This window comes from Pan troglodytes, chromosome X (assembly GCF_028858775.2).
Source record: "Pan troglodytes isolate AG18354 chromosome X, NHGRI_mPanTro3-v2.0_pri, whole genome shotgun sequence".
Taxonomy (NCBI): Eukaryota; Metazoa; Chordata; class Mammalia; order Primates; family Hominidae; genus Pan; species Pan troglodytes.
Window position 1 is genome coordinate 108,195,001 of NC_072421.2, and position 12,136 is coordinate 108,207,136.

At 40.8% G+C, this 12,136-nt stretch overlaps 1 protein-coding gene across 6 annotated transcripts in view; it reads right to left on the bottom strand.

Moving 5' to 3' along the window:
* Nucleotides 1–12,136, bottom strand: part of CHRDL1 (chordin like 1) — a 125,684-nt gene that overhangs the window by 20,036 nt on the left and 93,512 nt on the right. For all 6 annotated transcript variants that reach the window (XM_016943924.3, XM_016943925.3, XM_016943926.3 and 3 more), the window contains exons 7-8: nt 9,130–9,197; nt 2,676–2,844 (exon numbers count right to left, since the gene is read on the bottom strand). In XM_016943924.3, coding sequence (XP_016799413.1) covers nt 2,676–2,844; nt 9,130–9,197 — 237 coding nt within the window. The remainder of the gene's footprint in view (nt 1–2,675; nt 2,845–9,129; nt 9,198–12,136) is intronic.

Genomic DNA, 12,136 nt, shown 5'->3' on the forward strand with positions numbered 1-12,136 from the left:
CCTCATCACACCCAGGGAAACCTGTTGGCATCCCAATCAACAACATCTCTAGGGTGGGTTGTATCACTTCAGGCTGGGCTGTTGGGGAGAAATAGTCCCACTTGATGCATTTCTAGGAATTGGCTGATTTGGCTGCAAGACAATGGCCTCAGAAGGATGAATCACTGGGCTAGTTCTTTCTCATCAAGTCCACTGAGTCACATTAAGAAATAAGAATAATGTTGGCTGCCTTTTCCTGTCCTTTGCAAGAGCTGCTAGAATACTGGACACTCTAACTGGTCAACCCACGTAAAGATTTCCAATAACCTAAACTGGAGTGGCTCACAATGTTACAATGAGACAAAATGGAGAGCTGACACCTCAACTGTGAGGTCAGGGCTGTGGACAGGATCACACAAGACAGGCCAGATGTGCTGTTCACTCTCCTGCCCTTACCTCTTTTTTTTTTTTCTCCCCAAACAGTAATGTTCCCTTCTAGACAATGTGATCAAGTGGACACACAGTATGCTTCAAGAAAATTTAGGCTGGATTCAAGTTCAAAATGGTGGATTCCTATCATTTCTCTTATTTGATGCTAACAAGGAGCCAAGTAGATATATCAGAGGACCACATTATTAGCAAGAGATGTAAGGAAAAGAACGATCCATGATGAGCAGGGCAGGCAGGATTCCCAGTGTTATATAGCTAGGCTCCATCTCCCCTGAACATTTGGACTAAAGGAATAGTCTAGACTGGATGAGACTCTGCAGTGGAATGGGGTGAAGTTAATTCTGGACAGGGAAACATAGCCCTCTCCTTACCCCAAAAATTATCGAGATGATTTTGAATCATCCAGCTTGGGAGTTGGGGGTGGGGACAAGTGATTCCTCAGTGAGCTATATTAGAAAGGTCAGAACAGAAGTGTTGCATCCAAATCAGTGGGGGCAAATGAATAAATGTAAACCAGCTGGGGTTTTTGTAGGACATGGAGAAAATCAAGGGATGAGCCTCTGCCCTGAAATTAAAGAGACCTTGTGGAAATTATGGGATTTAGGATTTTCAAAATCCATTTCCCTACACTTTTAAAAGGCTTTGAAATACTTTCACAGCAAATGGAATCTATTGGAGGCAATTTAGAATTGAAAATCAAACTATCTTAACCTTTCTTCCTGATTTCATAAGCTTTTATCAGAAATCCTTGGAACTTAAAAATAATAAAATACAAATCAAACACAGATCGATAGTAAGTATTTCCAATTCTTCTACTACATCACCATTTTCCATTAACGGTTTTATTTCGAATGTTTTTTTAAGCCTGCAAATTTCAAAAGCAATTTAATTTTTTTATCTGTAATCTGAAATATACATCTAACTAGTAACAGATGTGATCAACTAGCTTTGGCTTGACTAGCTTTGTTGAGATTTATGGTAGGAGTTCTTTGTAACGGATTGTTTTTCACCCATGTTATTCAATCATTTGGTTTAATAATTTATTACTTTTAACCCATTCAGAAAACTGCTTTTGATTTGTTTTCCCTTTAAAGGAAACAAAACATGTTTGTGGTTTCATAAAAGGAACCAGCTGAGCCCTTGCTCCAACGAGCTGGTTGACAGGAGGCCTAAAAAAGTAAGAAGCAGTCAATTGTTTGATTGAGTTTCTCCTCCCTGACTCCTGCTACTGGTGTGTGTGGGGGTGGGGGCAGGGGGCGGGTGGAGGCCAGAAAATGCTGTGCAAGAAGAAATTGGAAGCTATGGAAGTCTATGGGTGCCTGCTGTAGCCAGTTGATCAACTAAGTGGACAGCATGTCAGTCTTAACCTGATCAGTCTTCCTGGTGCTCAGCCAGGTGGTTTTGGGATTTCTCACTGGATTACCCTTTTTCCTTTTTAAAATTTTTAATTTAGAGATAGGGTCTTACTTTGTCACCCAGGATGGAGTGTAATGGCACAATCATAGCTCACTGTAACCTTGAACTCCTGGGCTCAAGTGATCCTCCTGTCTTAGCCTCCCAAGTAGCTAGGACTACAGGCACTCACTACCATACTTGGCTAATATTTTTTTCATTAAATTTTTTTTGGTAGAGTCTTATTATGTTGCCCAGCCTGGTTTGAACCCCTGGCCTTGAGTGATCCTCCTGCCTCGACCTCCCAAAGTGCTGTGAGGCATGAGCCACTGCACCTGGATTACTCGTTTCTAAGGATAGTCTCATATGCTACACATTGAACCAGAATCTGAGTGTGGGGCTAGGAATATGTATCTTTAACGAGAGCCCCAGGGTAATCTGGGGTGCATTGAGGTGTGAGAATTGCTATTTCTAAGGTATAGATAAGAGCTTCAGTGATATTTGGCACTGAGTACCTTTGAATGTTGGGTCCCCTACTAAAACACAGACAATCACTCATTCTGTTAAAGACCCAAGAAATTTTCCCAAATGACCTACAATCCCCAGGGATAATTGAGAAAATACAAGAGGCTGTTTACAAAAGGGACCGGACTATGCTCTTTTGGCTGCATTTAAGGAAGTCCAAAGAGTCTCCTGGAGTCACCTGACTATACCCACAGAGTTGATGCTAAGTGAGCCACAAGTGAATATGGGCTATTCCTGGGAGAAAGGGTCCTTTCCCAGCTCCAGCCCTGCAAAGACCAGGGCTGCTGAAGCCTTGTTGTGGAAGTATACAAAAGAAGGATGCCCCTTACCTTGTCCATGCTTGTGTTTGTTATTGATGACAATTTGCACAATGGTTCCTGATGCTTGCTGGGAATCCATAAGAGCTCCCCGGTGACTTCTGGCCCCAGGAAAGCGGGACAGACCTCCAGCCTGTCGGCTTGGTGGAGGATCATAGTGAGAGCGGTGGTAAGAATGTCTCTGTAAAATAACAAGAACAAATTTAGTCCAAAAGCCACCAATGAGATCACAGAGATTAAGTTATATACTAGAAGTCATTCAATAATTTTGATTTATAGTGGTGAGCTCTGATTTCAGCTGCATGCTTACCTACACCAATAGAAATAGGGATGTGGTCATGTACAAGCAGCTGACATTTTTTTCATTAAAATTTTTTTTAATGACAACTTGCCAAGGTTTATCTCTCTTCTTCTAAAAGATAGGACTAGATTCACAGGCAAACTTCTCAGGGAGAAAAGAGCCAAAAAGGCTAAAGCGTCCTTACTGCTGCCAAGACTCTCACATTTCAGTTTAAGAGTTAAGACAGTAGTCTGCACGCAAGGCAGAATGTGAATAGAGGCTGCAGAAGAAGTAAGCAGTCCTGTGCAAATCAGGAGAAAGAGAGAGCTTCTAGTTGGGGAGGGCTTGTGACCTGGGCCACGAAGGATGGGTAGACTTTTTTACAGGCAGAAGTTAAGTGGAATAGTCCAGGCAGAGGTTTACAAGTTGAGAAGGTGAAGAAGAGAACATCGAGTCCATAAAAGGGAACAGTTGCAGGATAACATTCCAAAAGTGGGTTGAAGCCAGATCATGGAAGACTTTAAATGACAGACGAAGGGGTGAAGACTTTATTTGGTAAGCAATAGAGGTGAGGGCATAGAAGGCTTTGAGGGATTTTTTTTTAAAGTTAGAGAAATAATGTAATCAGAACTGTTTCAAAGCATTGAATCCTGATCATGCATAGGGTGAACTGGATAGGAGGAAAAGATGAGATTCGAGTATAGTCTTGATAAGATGTACTTAGACTCTAAAGACAGGTAATGGCATAAGATCATACAATGCAGTACAAATACCCTAGGTATTTTATAGGTAGAAGAATTGATAGTACATGACAGTATTGGCATGTAAGCTCTACGAAATCAAGGACTTTTTGTTCACTGCTATATCTCCAGTGCCTAGATTTTAGTGTCAGGCATCTAGAAGGTGTTCATCAAATACTTGTTGAGTGAACAAAACTCTGGTACCTAAGAAAAGCTTAGAGTCTTGTCATACAAGTAATCTTTCAGCAAGGGTTCAACACACGTGATGACCAGACTATTGTGCTACCCACCTCTCTCCCAGGAGCTAAAGTAGGCTGGGGGTACAAGAAGATGAAATGAATGAAGAATGGAACCTTAAGGCTTAAAGCCAAGTAAGATTAATTGTATTTTATAGGCAATTGTTAGGGGTGAAGGAGGGGGAACCCATTAAAAAACTCTTTCACAGGCAATTGAAAAGGAAGGTCTTTATATTCAGTGACAGAAATAGTGAGGAACCTTGGGAAGATAGTTATGGGGTCCCCTGACCATATCATCCCATAAAACACTGATTAAAGTTATGGGCCACAGACAGGCATGTTGCAAATTTCACTTTGGGAAGTATTATTGCCCTCTTGGCAGGAAGGGGCCACTGGTAGGGGAAAGGGAGAGTAAACAGGAGCTGAAGTAAGAGGACCTTTTTTAGCCTTTTGAAAGACAATGTTATTCTATCTAAGAAGAGCCTATGTTGGTGCATTGCTATCAAAATTCACACAAATAAAAATTTGCATCAATTTGTTTTCATGCACATGGATAGGATTCTCAGTGCAAATATTTCTCATTCCCACAATGGCTCATATGTCCTTTTCTGCCATAATCACTCACATTCCACAAAGGCCATTACAGGTTGCTCTGTCCTTTTTGAAGTTTGGCAAAGTTTTGCCAAAGGAACACATAGAGGACAGTTTGGCTGGTTGGTGTCCCACCGATCCTAAAAAGAAGCAGTTGGACTGGGATAGAATTAGAGAGGGAAGGTTGTTGACCCAGGATAAGCTGCAAGTACGAGAAGTTCTCTGACTCATGATGGTGAACACAAAATGAAAAGCCATTCTTTAGCACCAACGTCTCAGACCTGGGACATATAATAATGGTAGGAAAATGATCATGATGAAAAAACAAAATCCTCAAGAATTTTGATCACAGGCCCTACTGTAGACCAGTCAGTCCCCCAGAACCTAATCTTGTTGAAGTCTTTTGTTTTACAGACAGAGAAACTGAGGCCAAGGAGGAGAGGCAGTTTACTCATGGTGATAATGAAGATTGAGTTTTTGGAGATGGTAGGAGTGTAGGAGTAGGGGGAAGATGAATAGAAGGAGGAAGAGAAGGAGAAGAAGGAGAAAGTGGAAGAAAGAATGTCCAATCAAACTCAGTGGTCTATAACCATTTGACTAAAAGCTGGTCCAAAGAGAAGTTCTTTCAGATACAAAAGTTCATTCAGCTACAATGTTCACAACCACATATACCACATACTCCACTTTGGCTATACACTAAAATCACCCGGTGAGCTGTAAAAAATACTCATACCTGGGTCCCGCTCTGAGGTATCCTTATGTAAGTGGTTTGGGGGAAGGCCTGGGCATTAGGATTTTATATACTCCCCAAGAGACTCTGGTTTGAAGCCAAGGTTGGGAATCACTGACATAAAGGATTTTCTGTTTGGGGGCTGGAGTGGGTGGTGGTGGTGTGTGATTTTGATTTAAGGGTAATGGTTCTTTTAGAGTTCCTCCCCTAAACAAATGAAAGAGACTTATGAGGGGCCATTCTGACCTTGTAACTCAGAGCAAAGGAGAAAAAGGTTATTAACGCCCTGAAGTTGTAAGTGAAATTGGAGCTTATCTTAAAAATTAGCTGCAACTAGGCTGCTTGAGAGAGCAGGTCAAAACCAGTTAGAAATGACCATATAGCTATGATCTTTTATTTTGCTCAGTATTTTGGTATTTTTTGATTTACTTACTTGAAAGACTGAAAAATATTTCAGGCTTTAGAGGTGGCTCTAAAACAGTTCTTTTCCAGTGTTGAAAAATCCCCACTATTGTAGAGGACCCCCAAGAATTTCATGTTCTAAAGTCTAAAATATAAGAGTTTTATTGGTGTAGACAAGAAAACATCAGGGTCCAGAAAGGGCCCTCATGTTTGTGATACTGTACTATAGATTTTCAAGATGTTACCATTTGGGGAACCTGGGCAAAGGGAATATGGGATCTCTCTGTATTTTCTGCTACAACTGCAAGTGAATCTATAGTTATCTCAAAATAAAAAAACTTTAATTTAAAAAGCAGCTTCAGAATATATTCTAATCCATACAGCCATTAAAACATTGTATCTTAATCACTACCAACCTAGGACTATCTCTGGCTGGAAGACACTTAGGCCAATTTCCTTCCCAAACCATTGTTCTGACAGTACAAATGAGACATGGATTTTTATCTGTTTCATGTCGTTTCTATCCCAAACGCTTTCACTTTTTTTAATGGTAAATTTCAACGTAATCTACTGGGGGCAAAAATCAGGGCTTGGCTGTTGTCCAAAACAAAATTATGCATGCTTTCATGTTTTGGCTTTCTAGTCTGCACCTACTTCTTCCTCCCCACATACCACACCACTCCACTCCACACACACACACACACACACACACGCAGACACACTCCCCACCAATGGCACGAGGACCAATTCATGAGAAATTACAACTTAGAAATCAAACAAAAACTGTTTCAGGTTTTTACAAAGGAGTCATATTTGAACCACTGGTTCCTCTTCCTGCGCACTTCATAAAACTTGCTAAGCCGATGGTTTTCAGACCACTTGACAAAAGAAACCAGTCAGCTGTATTTCTGTTGAACAGAGGTTTTGCTGGTTCCCGGTAAATAGGAACAGTTTACGAAAAGGACAGTCTACTGGATAAGAAATCTGTTGTTAGGGCTGCCTTTTCTTCTTGCCCTGAGGAAGTTGGGCCTGCAAAGGATATTCAGAAGGGATTCTCCTATTTTCTCATTTTAGGCTGGTCAAGAGCAAACAACAAATTTGAAGAGTTTATCTCTGATTTGAGACAAATTCCTGTGCATTAAAATTAATGAGGAACCCCCTCCCCACTCCACCATCACACACATTTTACGCCACCTCCCACACCCATTCATTCAATGTTTATTTATTGGGTGACTACTATGTGCCAGGTATATATTTTTCCACTACTACAGATGCTATTTATTATTCAAATCATATCCCACAATATCTATCCCTTTTAGAACAAAGGGAAATATTTATTTATAATAAAGTGAAACCATATGGCCATTTTGGTCTACCAGGCCCAAATGTTTGTTTCTAAAGATAGGTCTTGAACTCCTTTGAAAATCAATAACTATTTCAAGGGCCCACATTCTGTACCCGACCTTTTTTGCTACAGGAAGTACTGGATTAAGTCCAGGCCTATCACTAGGCCTGTCAATGAAGCTGAAAGATAAGGGCTGGAATTGAGGGCAGTGTAAAATGAAGTCAAGAAGAAAGGCTAATTCATGGCATTACCAGCAAGACTGCTAAGGTGGCCATAGTGCTTAGTGTGGGGACCTCTCAGGGAATAAGCCACATAGCTTAAGGTGACTAAACTCTAAATTTGGTTTAGAATGACATCTGGTTGACAGCCACTAATTCAGCCACTCTCAACTACCTACCACAATAAAAAATAGGGGCTGAGAAAAAGAGGAACAGACAACACAGAAAACTGAGACTGACATCATCTCCTGTCAGGCTCTGGAAGGAATCTCACTTACTATAAAGCAGATAGAGTTGGGTGGAGAAAATCTTTCCTCAGGGTTTATATTAACCAGCAAACAGGGAAGCCTACCCTCTCTTGCAGGATGCTGATTTTTTGAGATGTCCAGAGTACTGTTCTCCAAACCCCCTTTCCCCAATTCTTCTGCAACTATTCAGAAACAGCAGTGTCCAGAAAATAATACTGATAGAGAGTAAGACAAATAGAAATGGTTCCATCTCACTGCTGAAGCTTTGGGCTGGGTGCTGGCAAGCTGGGAGCATGCAAGTTAGAAGTGGCCCATGTGATGACCAGGAAGCCCAGCCTCAGCAGCACTGTGATGTTTGTATGAGTCATTCTACTGCATCCCCTATCAACATCTTCCTCACATGCTCAATATCCTCAGGCTTGCCCTGTAATTTCCTGGACTCCTGCCTCATATTCAATCCTTGCTGAGATTTTTCTAGGGTTTTAGAAAATCAATTATATTTTATTACAAAACTAATTGATGCTTATAGGAAAACATCAAATTATACAGAAAATATAAAGTAAAAAGTCAAAATCTACCTTTCCTCCTGCCCACTTCTACTCCTTTAAGATTAGCACACCTGACATGTTGGTATGTGACCTTCCAGATTGGTTTATATGCATTTATATACATGCACATACAATTTTTACATAAAGAAGTGATAGTGTACAATTTCATTCTGCACCTTGTTTTGTTACTTAACATATCTTGGAGCTCAATTCACTTTACTACATTTAGATGTACCGTATTCTTTTAACAACTGCACAGTGTCCCATTAATTGGATGTACACACCAAGTCCCTAGTAGACATTTAGGTTGTCTCCATTTGTTTTGTTTTTATGAAAACAACAATGCAGTGAATGTCCTTGCATACTTTTTTTGTACAAGGATGTGATGAACACCTATTTATGTGCAATGGTCACCACTGTGCATTTTGTATGATAGATTCTTTGAATTGGAACATCTCCTTTTCAGATTTTAAGAAATTTGTAGTGTAAAGCTTCTTAGACATATATTTTTAGAGAGGAATGCTATTTTATAAATTCCTTCAAAATACAAAAGAACAAAAGATGCTATTACTTACATAGACAGATGCCTACTTGTGAGGCTTATTCTGAGATTAGTGCAGAGAACAGAAGGGAGACATCACCAGGCTGAAGAGAGGAGAATCCAGACTGCTACCTTTCCTCTTTTCAAACTGTATGACTGAGAGCCTAAGGCTTGGGAAAGAGTTTATGTGGACATGTCTGAAGTACCTACCAAATCCCACCAAAAAGATGGTTGTATCCTACAACCCTACAGAAGGTCCTCACTGTTGAGGATAGGAGTGACCTAGCTTCCTTAGAGAACACATAAAGACTTGGCAAGTCATCCTGAAAGAGTACCAACTTCTGACCTAGACAAAGGGCTGGGGCTATGGTTTCTTTGTGCACATTTCCTGCCTCCAGTTACCAATTTTACAGTGTACTTAAATGGTTTCCAGTTGGTGATGACATTCAAAACTTTGAGAAAAGGGAAGAAAAATGGTGTTAGAAATCGGGCCTTTTTTTTGGATTTGCTAGAATAGTAGCCACGGGGAGAGGAAAGCTTGGCCTGATGCTGTGGAGTGTTGAATTATTTGAGCTATTCACACTTACTGCTTCTCTGTTGGCAGGTTGCCGGAAGATATCACCATCAGAATGTTCCCATGACAGTTCTCCATCTCCTGTTTATTAAAAAGAAATAAGGAGAAAATCATACATTCATAGAAGGGAAAGTTATCACCCTTGTGACCCAGCAACATTTTTGGTACTATGATCCCAAAGTTCTTGAAGTGTTTTTGCTTTTGTGGCTGTCCTTCAAAAAGCGGCTGTGAAAGATTTCTCTGGGTGTGCCTCATTTTTCAAAACAACTCTGAAGAAAGTTGCCACTTTCTAAATAGATGTCCTAGCAACATTATGCAGAATTTGGAAAATAAAAGGAAAATAATCACTTTCCACCTAATTTAACCATCACTGTCACTTTTGCTCATTTTACTTCGTGACAGTTAAGTGTTTTGCAGGTCATATTTCACTTCTGTTTAAACTACCATTAAAATAATGAGTTTTGAGGATTTGATCTGTCGTAATTTCTTTTTTTTTTTTTTTTTTTTTTTTTTTTTTTTTTTTTTTTGAGACGGAGTCTCGCTCTGTCGCCCAGGCTGGAGTGCAGTGGCGCGATCTCGGCTCACTGCAAGCTCCGCCTCCCGGGTTCACGCCATTCTCCTGCCTCAGCCTCCCAAGTAGCTGGGACTACAGGCGCCCGCTACCACGCCCGGCTAATTTTTTGTATTTTTAGTAGAGACGGGGTTTCACCGTGTTAGCCAGGATGGTCTCGATCTCCTGACCTCGTGATCCGCCCGCCTCGGCCTCCCAAAGTGCTGGGATTACAGGCGTGAGCCACCGCGCCCGGCCTCGTAATTTCTTATGACACACCTTTCTCTAGGTCTACATGACCCACTCTTTGGACAGAGAACTCCTTATCATTATCTTCTAAAGTAACTGCTTATAGGAAGAATATTCTACTTTCAGCCTCTAGAGCAACAAACACACAAGAGCTGTGGATATACCTCAACTGATTAAAAAACAAGAGGATCATTTCCAAGAATATTGCCCTTGTGTTACCTCTGACCAAGCAAGCGAATGGGAAGAGCCTTGTCTTAGAGATGTTTGCATCACTTGAAATGAGTACTATTTAAATTATATATATGGCTGAAGATAAACCTAATATTCAACATATATTTTATAAGATAACCAGAAACACAAAAAAGTGTAAGTACTAAGAATTTTCTATTCTGATTACTCTCTCAAGCCTTCATAAGAGTAACAGGCCGGGTGCAGTGGGTCATGCCTTTAATCCCAGCACTCTGGGAGGCCGAAGTAGGCAGATCACTTGAGCTCAGGAGTTTGAGACCAGCCTGGGCAACACAGGGAGACCCTGTCTGTACAGAAAATACAAAAACTAGCTGGGCATGGTGGTGTGCACCTGTAGTCCCAGCTACTTGGGAGGCTGAGGTAGAAGAACTGCTTGAGCTTGGCAGGTGGAGGTTGCAGTGAGCCGAGATGATGCTACTGCATTCCAGCCTGGGCAACAGAGCCAGACCCTGTCACACACACACACAAAAAGAGTAACATGTTACCAGTTCAAGTATGTAGTAGTAGTGTTAGGGGAAATTAGGTAGTATCATAGGCTTTTAGGGCTTGAAAACGACCTAAACATTAGTTTGATAGCAATATTAGAATCAGGCAGTGACTTATAACAGAGTATGACTGTAAATCTTCATAATTCAAATATTATCTGATGAAAAATAATGAATTTTGAGGATTTAACTATTTGCTAGGTTAATCTTCATAAAACAGTAAAACACCACTTTGATTGTATAATCGTGTCATTCCCTGATCAAAACCCTCAGTGGGTTCCCAACCAAGACTCTCTACAATCACCCCCTACTGCCTACCCAATGATCTCAGCTACTCTTCAATGGGAACCCTTTGAGCTACTTGCTCTTCACTGAATACTGGACTCCCATTGTTGCTTCCGTGCTTTAGCTCATGTTATTCTTCTTCTGAAATTACCTTCCATCTCCCACACCCCATAGCTCCCCCATGCCTGTGAAAACCATTTAAGTTTTCTCTCCTCTGCAAAGTCTTCTTCAAACACTCTTACATATTTCTGATTGCCTAAAAGACTAAGCATCCTGAAGTTTCAGAAGTATAGAGGACGTCAAGCATAACTTTGTCCAACTGCTCCATTTAACAGATGAAGAAACCATGGCTGAGAGGGGAAGTAGCCATTCAGAGTCTAATAATGAGTTTGTGAGAATTAACACCAAAACTCTAGGTTACCTGGCTCCCAAATAGGTATGTCCATTCCATAAGAAAAGGGTTCATTACCTGTGTTACTATATCACCATCATCTCTAACAGTGCCTGATACATAGTAGTCGCTCAATAAATACTTGTCAAATGATGGAACTGGGAGGCCTTCTCTGACCACCCTATCTAGAGTTCCAACCCCCATCTGATATTTATGCCTGCTCTTTGCTTTTTCTCCTTAGCAGTTATTACTATCTTATATTTCTTATATTTTATTTATTTTGTTTATTGTCTGCTTTCCCATATTAGAATCCCCCCATGACAGCAGGGATTTTTGTCTATTGTGTTTACTGATGTAACTCCAGCATCTGGGGCAGTGCTGGGCACATAGTACTTATTCAATATTTGTCGAATCAATAAATACTAAAACACTGTATAATATTTATTACTGTTAAATGTTTTCTGGGCCTTCCTTGTCTCCCTAGAGAGTCTGTAAATTCCTTGGAATGAGAGATTATGTCTTAGACCACCTCTGTATCTCCTAGACCACTGCTTCTCAAAATGTGCTTCCTGGACTAGCAGTATCAGCATTACCTGGAAACTTGTTAGAAATGCCAAATTTCAGATCCCAACCCATACCTACTAAGTCAGAAACTCAGGATGGGGGCTGGTGATCCTGGGTTTTGACAAGCCTTCCAGGGGATTCTGATGGATGCAGGAGTTTGTGAATAACCAGGCTGGAGCACTTAGCATATTGCTGGGTACACATCAGGTGCTCAATATATGTATTGAATTGAACTGCAGTAAAACAT